The sequence below is a fragment of the Mustela lutreola genome, chromosome 13, assembly GCF_030435805.1.
Source record: "Mustela lutreola isolate mMusLut2 chromosome 13, mMusLut2.pri, whole genome shotgun sequence".
Taxonomy (NCBI): Eukaryota; Metazoa; Chordata; class Mammalia; order Carnivora; family Mustelidae; genus Mustela; species Mustela lutreola.
This window is the reverse complement of record NC_081302.1, coordinates 53799711-53816166: the sequence shown is the minus strand read 5'-3', so window position 1 is coordinate 53816166 and position 16456 is coordinate 53799711. Positions and strand designations below refer to the sequence as shown.

The window sequence follows — 16456 nt, the reverse complement described above, 5'->3', positions numbered from 1 at the left end:
TATTCACCTAGTGCCATGGTTCACTTTGTACATTATTTTTAATTACATGTGGAAAAAAATACACTTTTACAATGCCTGCTTCTTTTCTGAATCTAGGGAGGCCAAGAGTAAGGAGTTGGAGAGAGCATAGAAAACGGAGACTATAGCCGAAGTAGTGGAGAGGGGATATGGGAACAGATTGATTGATTTATCTATTTATTTGTTTATTTAAAATATTTTAATTATTTATTTAAGAGAGAGAGAGCACAAAGGGGGAGGGGGAGGGGAGAGGGAGAAGCAGGCTCCCCTCTGAGCAAGGAGCCCAGGGCAAGGACCTTGGGATCATGACCTGAGCTGAGGGCAGACACTTAATGGACTGAATGACATAGGCGCCCAGATGGGAACAGATTTAATGACACTGAGAGCACTGGGTGTTTGGTAGAGTGTGGATTTAAAAACATATTTTGAATGAATTTTATATCTGGATTGATTGTTGTAATGCAAATAGTGAAGAAGAGAAAATGGACTTTTATATGTTTATTGTTTAAAGGAACCTTAAAACTTTTTATTTCTTGAAACAAATTATTTAGAAAGCACTGTGTAATATTATACTGTGCCTGCCATTTTAAAAAGCATAGTTCTGGATGATATCTGTTTTATAGTTCATGAAATATTTAAAGTGCTATTATAAGTGTATGGTAATATCTTACACTTTATGTTTTCTTGGCAACTCCTACTTTTTATGATGAACATCCGCTATTGGGGATGTAATCTACAGACATCTTCCAAGCCTGTAATTGTGGCAGAGGAACATTGGTCCTTTTCGTAAGATACTTCAGACTATTTGTTGAGATTATATCTGAGTTTCATATTTTTTCTTCTATCTCTTACTATTCTTTATTATTTGTTCATAATCAGATCTAACAGTTCCTTGCTTACATCCATGCAATCCTATTACACCCAAAATAAAGTCTGAACCCTTTAATATGGCCACAGTACTTTGCAGGACCTAATCTTGTCTACCTTAGCTCCTTTCCCTCTTTCCCTTGCTTTCTAGGCTCCTGCTTCATGGCCTTGTTTTCTTAAAAATAGATTGAATGCTTTCTAGCCTCAGAACCTTTGTATTTAATATTTCCTCTGCCTGGTATAATCTTCTCCCAGATCTATATATTCCTGCCTCCTCATCATTCAGATTATAAATTCTCAGAACATTTTAGTAAACACTGATGATGCCCGCACTCCATGCACAATACAGTGCTGTCATATTACACAGTGTGATCCTCAGAGTACCTGTCACTACATAAATTTACCTAATATTTCTGTGTTTCCGTTTATTGTGTGCATTTCCTACCAGAATGTAACTTTCTTGTTTATCTCTGGCACTTAAAAACTGTCTGGAAGATAATTGGCCCTTTTATTTGATGATAGGTTTCTCCTTTGGATAATCAGTCTTATTAAAATTTTAAGTAAATTAACAATAAAACGGTTCTGGATAAGACGAGAGGGCACATCAATAGAAAAGGTATTTATCTTTTTGACATCTATTTTGAGTGATTAGAAGGAATCAATCCCATCTGAGTTCTAGATAGATGAAGTTGCCCAGTAAGAACCAGCTGGTCATATGTTGTTAGACTGAAAGGTCTTTATTTTATTTGGAAATTTCTTTAACTTGTTTAATATTCTTAACCATAATAACAGAACAATAAGAACAATAAACATTCTTAATTTGGTGTTTGAGATCAAGGGAGAGGCAGTATCTTCATTAACCAGTAGGTGATGGCTCTAACCTACGAAGGCCAAGATGGGTGAAAAAATGCCTGTGGCCATCTGGTGGGTCCTGGGAGAGAAAGTTTGGGTTGTTCAGTGTGCCTGATGCATGCACATGTGACTAATGTTCAAGTAATTACTAATTGACTGTTCAGCTGGAAACCTTGACAAAACCCCCAATTCCAAGTTGAGGGTCATGACTATCAACCTTTTCACTTATCTTCATTCACACAAGATTAAGGATGATTGATCATAAAGTCAGAGGTTAAACTGAACTGTACTCCTGAAGGTTAGAATTAGGTTAGTAATTCTATAGTAGGGAATTTGTATTTTCTTTCTGATTAATAATATTATAAATGCTCTTTATAGATATATGTCTATTGATTTCATAAATGCTTTTATAGTACACACATACTATATAGAGAGAATTTCTTAAATGCTCACCAAAATGACTGTTACGTGTCAGACCCTCTCTAGAATGACAGCAAGAGAAACAAATTCCTGTCATCATAGAGGTTTTTTTTTTTTTTTTTTTTTTTAATATTCATTTTTGGAGAAGTCTAGACATTTTCAAGAATAATTCAAGAATTATGTGTATTGCCAAATTGCCTTTCAGAAAGGGTGTTCCAACTCACACTTAAGTCAGCGCACTATGCATGATTGCCTCATGAATTCTTGTCAGCACTGGGTATTTATTTGTATGTACTTTGCCAAATTAATAGGCTTTAATTTGCATTAAAAAATTACTGAGCAGGCTGAGTGTTTCTAATACATTTATTGGCTATCATTCCTATATAGATGTCAATGAATTGAGTGGATATAGAAAAGGAGAAGGGTACCGATGAAGTAAGTTATAGTCTGTTAAGAAAATGTTGAATTTTATACTATGCTTTATATGTAAATATTTGCCAAAACTTATCAATTTGTTCATGTAAAGTTAATTTAAGTATTTTAAGTACTTTTTATATAATTACCTTGCTAAGCGGATTACAGATTAATCTTTTAAAAAAGAATTGGTTAAAGAAGAGAAATAAGAAAATTTATATGATTGGTATTTTGACACCCATGGAGACATAAGGAGAGTTAAAGATATTTTGCTACCACATGACCTGTCCTTTGCCTCAGAAGATAAAATAACCTGAAAAAAATCTAAGTCATTGTTATTTTAACCCTTTAAAATCCTATTAATGTACTTCCCCCCCCCCCTTATTTGTTGACATTCTCTTTATTAATTCTGTTTATTGCCATGTGACTCCAAAGAGCTGGAGTGGAAGACTTTAAATCAATAGAAAATTGCTTGCATTACTCAAGTATGAGCCAATATAAATTAACTAAGCTACAAATAAATTACATTTCGATTTTAATATCTTACTGAAAGGAGACACTGAAGATAATTTGGAGAGTAGAAAGCCAGGATGGGGAAAGTAAAATGATTTTCTTTAACTTTTCCTAAGCCAGGAACTCTTTTCACCTTAGAATCTTATTGATACATTTGACACAATTCTCTCCAGTTCCATAATGTATGAGGTACATATTTAATGTTAAGCATAAAAATGCACTTTAAACAATTATATAGTATTTTAATGTCTTCTTTTCTGTTTGGGGTTATTCCTTTTTTTTTTTTTTTTTTTTTTAAAGATTTTATTTATTTACTTGAGAGAGAGAAAGAGTGCGCACAAGCTGGGGTGGAAAAGGAGGGAGAGAGAGAAGCAGACTCCCTGCTGAGCAGGGACCCTGAAGTGTGACTGGTTCCCAGGACTCTGAGATTATGACCTGAGCCAAGGGCTGATGTTTAATTCCATGAGCCACCCAGATGCCCCTGTTTGGGATTATTCTTGATTCTCTCTTTTTTAATAGAAAAAAATAAGGATTAATCTTTTTTTAATGTGCTGCTTAAATAGTAGAGGTCATCAAAACAACAACTAATAAGTTGAATAACAGTGCTGTTGATAAGAAAATAAGATTTTTATTTTGTCAAAATAGGGAAAAACAGTTACTTGTAAACTTAATCCTATTTGTGGATGCTGAAGCTATTTTCTACATGTAACCACTGTTAAAATAATAAAGTTGTATTTCAGAAGTTTGTTGCTAAATTAAGTATTTGGAATTTGAAAAGCATCACCTAGATACAAGTCTGTTGAGAGTGGCTAAATTTCTTGTTACTTGCACCAGACTCTTTACAGCCATATTGTTGTAATATGTTCTAATTGTCACTTGGACAGTTGGAGAAGGGCTCTCTGTTTATTCTGGCCTCTGTGTTAGTTGGAACTCAAGCCTTGGCTCCTTACCATATTGCCATCTTGCTTAGGCCAACTCTTGTGTACTCATAATTTTTAACTGTTTGACAGATTTATAGAATTTGTTTGAAAAATCAGGGCACATAATATAACACTGTAGGTTAACTATACTGAAGTTAATTTAAAAATCAAGACATAGTAACAACTTTTATTGAGACTTCTGTTGTGCTAAGTGCCTTATATGAGTGCATCTAATCCTCAAAACATCCTTAGGATGGCGATGACTTCCCCATCTTATAGGTAAAGTAACTGAGTCTTAGAGGGCCATAGTCATACAACTGCTAAACAGGAGACGTGGGATTTGAACCAGGATCTGTCCAGTTCCAAAGTTTGTATTCTTTGTATCATATCTATTTCCCTGAAAGAATGACAACGATGATTATGATGATGATGATAACAGCCACCATGACTAAAAGGATGAGAGTATTGACAATACAACAGCTAATCATTTTGTACAGGTTTACTTGAGCCAGAGGTTATCTTTGTTAATCTTCACCACAATCTGTGAGTTAAGCACCATAAATGGTGTGGCTTAAGAAAGAAATGGAAGCTCAGAGAGGTAAAGTGACTAGCCTAAATTGCCCATTGCAGGTAAGTGGTAGAGCACTGACAAATCCATCTGATCCTATTCTGATATTTTAAAATAAAGAACTTAAAATTTAATTATTTTTGTTTTTGTTTGGCTTCCTCAGTGCTGTTAAACTGTAGCCATTCCGAGTCCCTTGAAGCTTTTTCATTAAATTGTTGTTCTATCAGTAATAATTTCTATTTTAATTAGGTCCGATAACTTTAAATTTAATTTCCAGTACTGCTTTCTTTCCTAGATAGTGACAATATACAATACCCCTTGAGGATATTCTCATTTAGTAAATGAGGACACAGACCTCCAGATTAATTGTTTGCCTAGGGTCTTTTATCAAATCAGAAGCAAATCTAGAACAGAGGCTTAGATGGTTTTTGATTTTTAGGTCATGCAGCCTCCTTTATCTTGAAAACCTTCATGCCTACATGTTGGATTGTTAAAACTGGTATGGTTTGTCCAGAAAGATCTTGCTGTATTTTTTCTGATTTCTATTTGAGAAAATTAGGTCTCTGGTAATTCTATAGCTTGAAGGGCAGGAAAGGATCCTTATGGTTGATGTAGTTTCTGCTTTGAGTAACTATCACAAGTATTCATTCTACATAAAATATGTATGCATTGCCCCCTTCTTTTTTTTAAGATTTCAGGAGAAAAAGTATACCACCATTCCTTTATTCAAAAATCCGTATAGAAAATTTTTGAACTAGGGGCACCTGGGTTTAGCCTCTGCCTTCGGCTCAGGTCATGATCCCAGGGTCCTGGGATAGAGCCCCATATCAGGGTCTCTGCTTGGTGGGGAGCCTGCTTCCCCCCCCCCCCCACCGCCTGCCTCTCTATCTATTTGTGATCTCTCTCTCTGTCGAATAAATAAATTAAAAAAAAAAAAGAAAATTGGAAAATTTTTGAACTATGTAGCTTAAGTCATTCATGCTGATGGTTAAATTTGTTCTGTTCTCCTAACAAGTGTGGGCATACATAACTATTATCCTTCATATAAAAATCCTTCCTAAACTTACCTAACAGCATCTTTTAACTGAGAGGTTACATTTTTATTTCATAAACACCAAAAGCCTTCTGTGAGCCAGTTTTGCACCAGGATGACATAAAAGGCAGGGTTCTCACCCCTTGAACCTGAGAATCTTGCTGGGGAGATGAAACAGGCACATGGCAGAACAAGGAGAATTTGAGCATTGTGGCTCTACACTCATGTGCTGGGCAGACAGAGGGCAAAGAGGGCATCGATGCAGACAGGGTAGGCTGTTTGAGCCTCTGTTGGGCACAAAACCTGTAACACCTGTAACAATTTATTTTTCTCCAGCATGTCCAATTAAGTCTGAGACTCACCACATGGTACAATATGTTGATATATTCCAGTACTTAATGGATTTGGTATGTAGTTTTTTTTTTTAACATTCTTCTATACAAAGGTGATGAGATTGCATTACTAAAGTTTGACAGTACTGATTAAAGTATTTTCATACTTTATAGTTTCATACTTTTGTAGACTAAGGAACAATCAGGAAACAAGATTATGCGGATTAGTAACTAGTATTATTTCTATAAACTCAGTGATTCGGATTTAGTTACTAAAAAGTATCTTTTTTTTTTTTTTTTTTTTTTTTACAATTTCTGAGCTGCACTGTTTATTTTGCTGCTTGAAACCTAAGTGACAGTATGCCACTATAATTATGGGGTTTCATCTAAACCTTTACTACACTGCAGGTACAGAAATATACGGACACATTTTTGGAGAATTGACATTTTGCAAAATGCAGCAAACATTTTAATTTATACATGAGAAAAGGAAGTGTTCAAAAGGGTATGCATTTCAAGTTATTGCAGGTTATTTGTGAGAGAATTTCTGCAGGTAAAACATGTTTAAATTTAACCAACAGTAACATGTCAGTGTATTTAAAATCATGACAAAAATCTTCTCTCTGGTCATGTTGCCCATGACAAATTACTATGATGTTGTATATTTAGGGCAAGATGTCAATACAGCATAAATCCCATGGCATTTTGGTTTTCTTCTGGAGATTAAAGCTGTTTTTTCTTGGGATAAATGCAGCAGCAAAACACAAACCAGTTGATCAAAAAAAGCACTTCTGCCATAACTCCAATAATTTTCAGGACACATCAACCGACAGTAGTTTTGCCATTCCCAGTTCTTTTAAGGATTACATCTCTGCACTGTTGCATTAAGTACGTCTGTGAAAGCTTGTTCTCTGTTAAGCCAGTTTACTGACTACAGCCTGGTTGAGAGAATTTAGTTGGTTGGTCCATTTATCTAATGCAGTATATCGGGCACCACCCCTCTTCTGATGATCCAATTCAAGGAGTTGGTTGACTTGATCAATTCGGCCATGAATAGTGTTATCCAATATGCACTGCACCAGCAAGCTCTCCACATCAGCTACATCTATGTTTAACTCCTTAGAAATAAAAGGAATATGTATTCTTGTGTAAGGCTTAATTAATTTTATGAGCACTTGTGTTCTGATGTTTCGCAAAAGCTCTTCAATGTGTTCCCTAATGAAAGGATCATCCATGATGTTGCTGTGATTTGTTTTCAGAATCTTTTCAAATTCAGTGATGTCATTATTCTGATAGGCACTTACTAAATTCGTCATTGCTAGGATTTCTGGGTCATTTTTGTATGGTTTGGCCTCTTGTGAGTCAAATGGATTTATTCCCGATTTCATTAGCATATTTGCTAACACCAAATATTTTAAGCAAGTGGTTCGTCTTGGACTTCCCGATTCGTCATAATTCTTGAAGGCTTCAAAAAAATCAGTGTGTGCCTTTTCAAATTCACCTTCTCTCAAGTGCATTTTACCACCACATTCTCTGATGACTCCCATGATCAGTGGATGAGGGATGGCGGACTTGATGTGAAGCGACTGCTCATAGAGAGCTTTAAGTTTTTTGTTATTCTTCTGTGCCGTGTACATTTGAATTTCCAAAGCATATATTTCTAATAACTGTGTACCTTTTTTCAGGTCATCCTCTCCATCATCAGTCTGGCAAGACTGATGTAACTGGCGTAAAATTTTTTGAAGCTTTCCATATTCTTCTCGTTCTAAATATAATTTCCCAAGCTTTGTGTTTGTCTTAAACCACAGTCTATCATTCTTAGCATCTTTCAAAGCTTCCAGTGTTGTTTCATAGAATTCCTGCAGTAAATCCATCTGTTTAGAAGTGGAGATATAATCAAGAATAGAATTAATGGATTTTTCAGAATAATTTCTCGTGACTGCACTCCGAATATAGGTCAATAGTTGCTTATATCTATTCATCATTTCTGGAAAGTTTGTCAACTTGAAGTTAATCTTAATCATTTGCTTCAGTGCTTTAAATCCCCATTCTCCTTTTTCACCTTCAAGTTCCAACACCTTTTGAAAACTGCTTAATGCTGCTTTTGGGTCATCTTCTTTTAGCGCTTTGGAATTATAGTACTGATTTTCCAAATCCACATTTGGTTCGGAGTTACTATCTTCAGAGTATTCCAAGTCGTAGTCCTCCTCATCATCGCACATGAAATCATCCTCCATGTCAGACATCTTGGCCGGGAGGGCAAAAAGTATCTTTTTAAGGTTTTCTCCTTTTAGCCAGTACTCTTGCCTGCATTTAAAAATTTTAATTTACATATATGTACCGAGTCTATAACCACATATCCAAAGGGCAAGTCAGGAAGAAAGTTAAAAATCTTGGGTGATCCTTTGTGTGTGATTGTTTTCTTTTCAGTCTTTTTCACATAAAAAAAAAAATTACCACTCATAAGTTTATAATCCTCTTTTTATCATATTTGGATCTATTTGCACTATAAAGCATCCACTCATTGCCACTCAAATGGTGTGTAAATAAATAATTAATAAGAAAAAAGTTTAGGGGGATTTTAAAAAATAATATTCTTCATAAAGTTGAGGTAAGTTGTATAATCTTAGATCTCATAGAGTTTTCAGATGGCATGATTCAGTCTCTAACTTCCAGCAGGTAAAATAGGATTATCTTGAGCACAACAGAGAACGAGAGATATGGAGATATGGTGCCTGTTCCAATTGACTCTTTCAGTAAAATGAACAGGGAGTGAAGGAAGGCTCACTTTGAGCCTTCAATGTGCCTCAGTGTGAAGGCTCACATTGAGAAGGTTCAGTGCAGATGAACACATGAACTATTTAGAGGTTATACTTGCGTTGTCTAAGGAATTAGAAATACTGAATTTTGGATGGCAGGAGAATCAATGAGATTTTATTTATTTATTTATTTTAAAGATTTTTATGTATTTATTTGACAGGGTGAGTGAGTGCAAGAAAGAGAGTGCAAGAGTGGGGAGTAGGAGTGGGAAAAGCAGGCTCCCCACTCCAGGGAGCCCAGGTCCCTGGGATCATGACCTGAGCTGAAGGCAGACACTTAACCAACCAAGCCACCCAGGCGCCCTCAATGAGACTTTAATGGAAATCGCCACCAGGAAGAGGGCCTGGTTTAGAAAGAAGTCATATTTGATTCAGAATGTTGAGTTTGAACACGTCTATGGAGATGTTTAAACGGTATTTGGAAATGGGAGCATTGGAGATCAGGAGGAAGGTTGGGATCACATACTATGTTTCTCAAGAAAGAGGAGATAAAGAAAATTTTTAAAACGTTATGTATTGTTATTGCTATTTACTTAATGTAACGTATAACATAGCACCTGTCATATAATGGCTAGTCAGTGAACCAGTGAGGATTTATGGGAGCATGTTAGAGCTTTGCTAATGAAATAACAAATGAGGGAAGAGGAAGGGAAAGGGTAAGGGCAGAGCCTTAGGGAATGCTTGCTCTTGATTTTTTTTTTTTTTTTTTAAGAGGGTGGGAGTCAGAAGAAGGGTTGAGGAAAGCCAGAGGGAAAACCTACTTGGTAAATATCTTAAGACAGAACATGAAGCACAAGAGAGGATCAAGGGAAGAGGGTGGGAGGAAAGGAGAACATGATGATTAAGGAAATGCCTTCTTTTTTTGGTGCTTGCGAGTGAGCAGTTTTAGTAAAATAAGAGTGATGGAGGCTTAGTAGAGGCAGTGTGTATGGGACTATTCCTTATGGGGCTTGAAGGTAAATAGATGGTGTTGAGAGGTATTAGGAGACTATAGGTTTTCTTAAAGTGCAGACATGTTTGTAGAAGAGAAGGAAGTTAAAAGTTCAGTTAAGAGATGGTTGATGGAAGATTTTGGAAAAGGTGAGAGTAGATGCCTCTAAGCTCAAGGTGGAAAGGGCTGGCCTTGGAGATTGTCAAAGACAGAAATAAGAGTAAGGAAGACACAGAGGGATTGTGTGATAGAGTTTAGGAAAGCCATGGAATCGCAATTCTGATGACTTTAATCATCATGGTAAAGTACATAATAGAAAGAAATGAAAAGGACTGGAAGCTTGGCTTGGCAATAACTTCTATAAGAAATGAAGAAAGTATTTTCTAAGTAATAGTGATGATTCAGCTGAGGTTGACCAATGTCAATTTGTAGTGGCTTTTCCTCATGTTTTATCACAGATTTGTAATACAACTGCTGGAAGAAGCAAATGTCCCATCTCTAGAGCATTGTCATTGTCTTCCCCAATCCATCCCATGGACTCATGAATTAAGTACATTTTATAACAAGGTTCTTAAAACAAGAAGCATATTTACTTAGGGTTTAGTAATCAGGTAAGTGATGGCATAGTCCTAGAACAGATAGAGCTGTAACATTATTTCTGATAGCTGTGTAGTAGTCCATCACACTGATTTATTATGGTCTATTTTGCCAGTCTTCTAGATTGGCATTTGGGGTTTTTTTTATTTTTGTTTTTGTTTTTGTTTTTTTTAAATTATAAATCTTTCCATCTATGTTTTCCTGACTATTCCCTTAAGAAAAATTCCTTGAAATAGAATTGCTGGATTAATGAACATAACCATTTAAATTTTTGAAAATACCTTGCCATTTATTCTCCATAACATTGTCATTTTGCACATAGACCAATCGGGAATGAAAAGCGCCAGTTTCGTCTTAACCTTACCAACACTAAGTATTACTATTCTTTTTTAATCTCTGCTAATTTGAAGTTCTAAAAATATATTGTTTTACCTTGCAGCTCTTTATTAACCAGTGAAATGGAAAGTATTTTATTATGCTCATTTGCATATCATAGTGATATTATTTTCTTAATCTGAAAAATTCTTTTTATATTAAGTGTATTTACTTGGTCTTTGTTATGTATGTTATAAACATTCTTTTCCTGAACAGGCATACAACAAATTCTACTGCCTAGTAAAACTAGACTGTGAAGGTACTGATCATCTGTGGCTGCATTAATCGCTTATCTCTTACTTCTTCACTTACTTGCATTACAAGTAAAATTAAGCCATGCTCTGGCATCTTCCATATTCTCATATTGCTTTTGTCTCTTGGAAATAGTGTGCAGTCCGTGCAGCCACAGAAGGCAGAACCCTTGTTTTGGAAGGCCTGGAAAAGGCGGAGAGGAACGTTCTGCCCGTTTTGAACAACTTGCTGGAAAATAGGGAGATGCAACTTGAGGATGGACGCTTCCTGATGTCCTCAGAGCGTTACGACAAACTTCTCCAAGTAAGAACAGAAAAATTCAGCTCCTTTGTCTTGGCTCCTGAGATGTAGGAGGTGCCATTTGTGGTGAGACATGCTTGTGTGGGCACGAGGACAGCGTTCAGGTGGCTCGCATCTGTGGCACACTGCTTAGCTCATGAGTTTGCAGTTTGACAAGTTTTTCAGTTTGCAGATCCTATTAGAAGACCTCCCAGATTTTTTTAATGGCTTTTTTTTTTTTTTTTTGGCCTATGTAATAACTATTTGTTTCTCTTTTCCCCCCCTCCTTTTAATTCTTTTTTTTTCTCCCTCCTTTCCTATCTTCTTCTCTGTCTCCCAACAACCATGTACCAGAAGTCTAATGGCTTCTAGATGGTGCAAGAAAGATAAAGCTGAACTGAGTATAGTTCTTGGCCTCCAGAAGCTCAAAATCCAGTAGATATTGACAGAAATGAAACATATTTAAGAGATACCATGACGGTCCAAGCTGCCTGGATCTGATGCCTGAGTTGTTGTAAATACATGTCATTTTCATTCTGGCTGCCCTGCAGTGGTCCAGGATCACTTTAAAACATGGGGCAGATTAAAACTGTTCTAAACCCTCTCCTCACTCAAAAACCCAAAGGCCTTCCAGTGCAAAACAGATCTTGTCTGATCTGGGCCCTTCCCGCCTCTTTAGCCGTATCTCCTGCTGTCCTTGTTTATTCACTCCAGAGGATAGTATTGTCTTTACTGTACCTTAAACCCACCAGGAAGGCATTCTCCTAGTGCTTTGCAAGTCACTTTGCTCTTCCAGATACCTGGCTTCCTTCTATACCCCTTCAAGTTTTTGGTCTAGTGTTACGTTCTCAATGAAGCCTGCTCTCACCCACCAATTTGACATTGCAGTGTCCCCTCTGCCCTCACGCTCCCTGATTCTGCTCTATTTTTTCCTTAGTCTTCTAACATCCTACAGGAATTATTTCCTTGCTGTGTTTTTAGTTTTTTATTTGTTTTTTTGGTTTTTTTTTTTTTTTTTTTTTTAGTTGTTGTTGTTGTTTTTTTTTTTTTTTAATTTGACAGAGATCACAGGCAGAGAGGCAGGTAGAGAGAGAGGAGGAAGCAGGCTCCCCACTGAGCAGAGAGGGCTCCTAGGACTCTGGAATCATGACTTGAGCTGAAGGCAGAGGCTTTAACCCACTGAGCCATCCAGGTGCCCCGCTGTGTTTTTAGTTTATTCACTGCCTCCCTCTGCTAGATTACAACTTCTGCTACCAGGGATTTTTGTTACCAGTGTTATCTCAAGCTCTTAGAGCAGTGCCTGGCACTTAGTGGCTGCTCAATAATTATTTGTTGACTGAATGAATCAGTGCAATAAAATCTTTACATGCTGTGATGCAAGTTGATAGGAAGAAAGTGTGGGGCCCTTCGGAGACTTTGGGGAAGTTGTTCAGGTAATGTCACAAAAGGAGGAGAAGACAACCCTTGCCCATTCAGCGCCGTCTGTGCTGTACTGGAGCTCTCGGGCTCCAGAGTTCAGGGGTTGATGTCTCTGCCTCTGCATTCTAGGATTCCGTCTCTCTGACACTTGTGCAGTAGAAATACATGGATGGGAATTTTACTGCCCCAAGTAGGTTACAAATTGCTCAAGAGCAGAATCTGTGTCTCCTTTCTTCTCGATACAGCTGATGAAAGCCCAGGACACACTAGGTACTAAATAAGAGTTGTTGACACCAGAGGGTCTGATTGAACTGATGCTCCATGGCTGGTAGGACCAGAAATAGCTCTTTCTGATTCCCACTGTGTGAGTCTTTTCCCAGAAACCTGTCCTGCTACCCTTTTAGCAGTCTGTTTCTTTATTGTTTATAGGAGTCTCTAGATGGTGTTTTCACTGTTAGATATAGTTGTCTTGTTTTGGAACTATCTGAAGATGACATCATACTAATGTAATTAGAAGAGGATAATTGAGGGTTTAATCAGTAAGAAGAAAATTTATTCATTCATATTGTTAGAGTTAATTTACTGAAATGAAAGATATGTTTATTATTCATTTATTTAAATTTACTTTAAATTTTAATTAATATTATAAAATACAAATTTAAATAAATGTAAAAATGTAATTTATATTTATTATTTTTATTTTTATTATTTTTTTTTATTTTTATTTTTTTTTTAAATTTTTTTATTTTTTTTTTTAATTTTTTATAAACATATATTTTTATCCCCAGGGGTACAGGTCTGTGAATCACCAGGTTTACACACTTCACAGCACTCACCAAATCACATGCCCTCCCCAATGTCCATAATCCCAACCCCTTCTCCCAAACCCCCTCCCCCCGGCAACCCTCAGTTTGTTTTGTGAGATTAAGAGTCACTTATGGTTTGTCTCCCTCCCAATCCCATCTTGTTTCATTTATTCTTCTTCTACCCACTTAAGCCTCCATGTTGTATCACCACTTCCTCATATCAGGGAGATCATATAATAGTTGTCTTTCTCTGCTTGACTTATTTCGCTAAGCATGATACGCTCTAGTTCCATCCATGTTGTTGCAAATGGCAAGATTTCATTTCTTTTGATGGCTGCATAGTATTCCATTGTGTATATATACCACATCTTCTTGATCCATTCATCTGTTGATGGACATCTAGGTTCTTTCCATAGTTTCGCTATTGTGGACATTGCTGCTATAAACATTCGGGTGCACGTGCCCCTTTGGATCACTACATTTGTATCTTTAGGGTAAATACCCAATAGTGCAATTGCTGGGTCATAGGGCAGTTCTATTTTCAACATTTTGAGGAACCTCCATGCTGTTTTCCAGAGTGGCTGCACCAGCTTGCATTCCCACCAACAGTGTAGGAGGGTTCCCCTTTCTCCGCATCCTCGCCAGCATCTGTCATTTCCTGACTTGTTGATTTTAGCCATTCTGACTGGTGTGAGGTGATATCTCATTGTGGTTTTGATTTGTATTTCCCTGATGCCGAGTGATATGGAGCACTTTTTCATGTGTCTGTTCGCCATCTGGATGTCTTCTTTGCAGAAATGTCTGTTCATGTCCTCTGCCCATTTCTTGATTGGATTATTTGTTCTTTGGGTGTTGAGTTTGCTAAGTTCTTTATAGATTCTGGACACTAGTCCTTTATCTGATATGTCGTTTGCAAATATCTTCTCCCATTCTGTCAGTTGTCTTTTGATTTTGTTAACTGTTTCCTTTGCTGTGCAAAAGCTTTTGATCTTGATGAAATCCCAGTAGTTCATTTTTTCCCTTGCTTCCCTTGCCTTTTGCGTTGTTCCTAGGAAGATGTTGCTGCGGCAGAGGTCGAAGAGGTTGCTGCCCGTGTTCTCCTCAAGGATTTTGATGGATTCCTTTCGTACATTGAGGTCCTTCATCCATTTTGAGTCTATTTTTGTGTGTGGTGTAAGGAAATGGTCCAATTTCATTTTTCTGCATGTGGCTGTCCAATTTTCCCAGCACCATTTATTGAAAAGGCTGTCTTTTTTCCATTGGACATTCTTTCCTGCTTTGTCGAAGATTAGTTGACCATAGATTTGAGGGTCTATTTCTGGGCTCTCTATTCTGTTCCATTGATCTATGTGTCTGTTTTTGTGCCAGTACCATGCTGTCTTGATGATGACAGCTTTGTAATAGAGCTTGAAGTCCGGAATTGTGATGCCACCAACGTTGGCTTTCTTTTTCAATATCCCTTTGGCTATTCGAGGTCTTTTCTGGTTCCATATAAATTTTAGCATTATTTGTTCCATTTCTTTGAAAAAGATGGATGGTACTTTGATAGGAATTGCATTAAATGTGTAGATTGCTTTAGGTAGCATAGACATTTTCACAATATTTATTCTTCCAATCCAGGAGCATGGAATATTTTTCCATTTCTTTGTATCTTCCTCAATTTCTTTCATGAGTACTTTATAGTTTTCTGAGTATAGATTCTGTGTCTCTTTGGTTAGGTTTATTCCTAGGTATCTTATGGTTTTGGATGCAATTGTAAATGGGATTGACTCCTTAATATCTCTTTCTTCTGTCTTGCTGTTGGTGTAGAGAAATGCAACTGATTTCTGTGCATTGATTTTATATCCTGACACTTTACTGAATTCCTGTATAAGTTCTAGCAGTTTTGGAGTGGAGTCTTTTGGGTTTTCCACATATAGTATCATATCATCTGCGAAGAGTGATAATTTGACTTCTTCTTTGCCGATTTGGATGCCTTTAATTTCCTTTTGTTGTCTGATTGCTGAGGCTAGGACCTCTAGTACGATGTTGAATAGCAGTGGTGATAATGGACATCCCTGCCGTGTTCCTGACCTTAGCGGAAAAGCTTTCAGTTTTTCTCCATTGAGAATGATATTTGCGGTGGGTTTTTCATAGATGGCTTTGATGATATTGAGGTATGTGCCCTCTATCCCTACACTTTGAAGAGTTTTGATCAGGAAGGGATGTTGTACTTTGTCAAATGCTTTTTCAGCATCTATTGAGAGTATCATATGGTTCTTGTTCTTTCTTTTATTGATGTGTTGTATCACATTGACTGATTTGCGGATGTTGAACCAACCTTGCAGCCCTGGAATAAATCCCACTTGGTCGTGGTGAATAATCTTTTTAATGTACTGTTGAATCCTATTGGCTAGTATTTTGTTGAGTATTTTCGCATCTGTGTTCATCAAGGATATCGGTCTATAGCTCTCTTTTTTGGTGGGATCCTTGTCTGGTTTTGGGATCAAGGTGATGCTGGCTTCATAAAATGAGTTTGGAAGTTTTCCTTCCATTTCTATTTTTTGGAACAGTTTCAGGAGAATAGGAATTAGTTCTTCTTTAAATGTTTGGTAGAATTCCCCCGGGAAGCCGTCTGGCCCTGGGCTTTTGTTTGTTTGGAGATTTTTAATGACTGTTTCAATCTCCTTACTGGTTATGGGTCTGTTCAGGCTTTCTATTTCTTCCTGGTTCAGTTGTGGTAGTTTATATGTTTCTAGGAATGCATCCATTTCTTCCAGATTGTCAAATTTATTGCCATAGAGTTGCTCATAGTATGTTCTTATAATAGTTTGTATTTCTTTGGTGTTAGTTGTGATCTCTCCTCTTTCATTCATGATTTTATTTATTTGGGTCCTTTCTCTTTTCTTTTTGATAAGTCGGGCCAGGGGTTTATCAATTTTATTAATTCTTTCAAAGAACCAGCTCCTAGTTTCGTTGATTTGTTCTATTATTTTTTTGGTTTCTATTTCATTGATTTCTGCTCTGATCTTTATGATTTCTCTTCTCCTGCTGGGCTTAGG

General features: G+C 36.8%; 2 protein-coding genes across 3 annotated transcripts in view; one reads left to right on the top strand and one right to left on the bottom strand.

Moving 5' to 3' along the window:
* The window catches only part of VWA8 (von Willebrand factor A domain containing 8), a 333728-nt gene that overhangs the window by 46149 nt on the left and 271123 nt on the right, over positions 1-16456 (top strand). For both annotated transcript variants that reach the window (XM_059144521.1, XM_059144520.1), the window contains exon 5: positions 11047-11214. In XM_059144521.1, coding sequence (XP_059000504.1) covers positions 11047-11214 — 168 coding nt within the window. The remainder of the gene's footprint in view (positions 1-11046; positions 11215-16456) is intronic.
* LOC131813947 (COP9 signalosome complex subunit 2) lies at positions 6384-8191 on the bottom strand. Its single transcript, XM_059144522.1, has one exon. The coding sequence runs from the start codon at positions 8181-8183 to the stop codon at positions 6852-6854; it is 1332 nt and encodes a 443-aa protein (XP_059000505.1). The 5' UTR covers positions 8184-8191; the 3' UTR covers positions 6384-6851.

Excerpts from the sequence above, each read along its gene's own strand:
- LOC131813947 (XM_059144522.1), bottom strand. The coding sequence starts at position 8,183 with ATGTCTGACATGGAGGATGATTTCATGTGCGATGATGAGGAGGACTAC.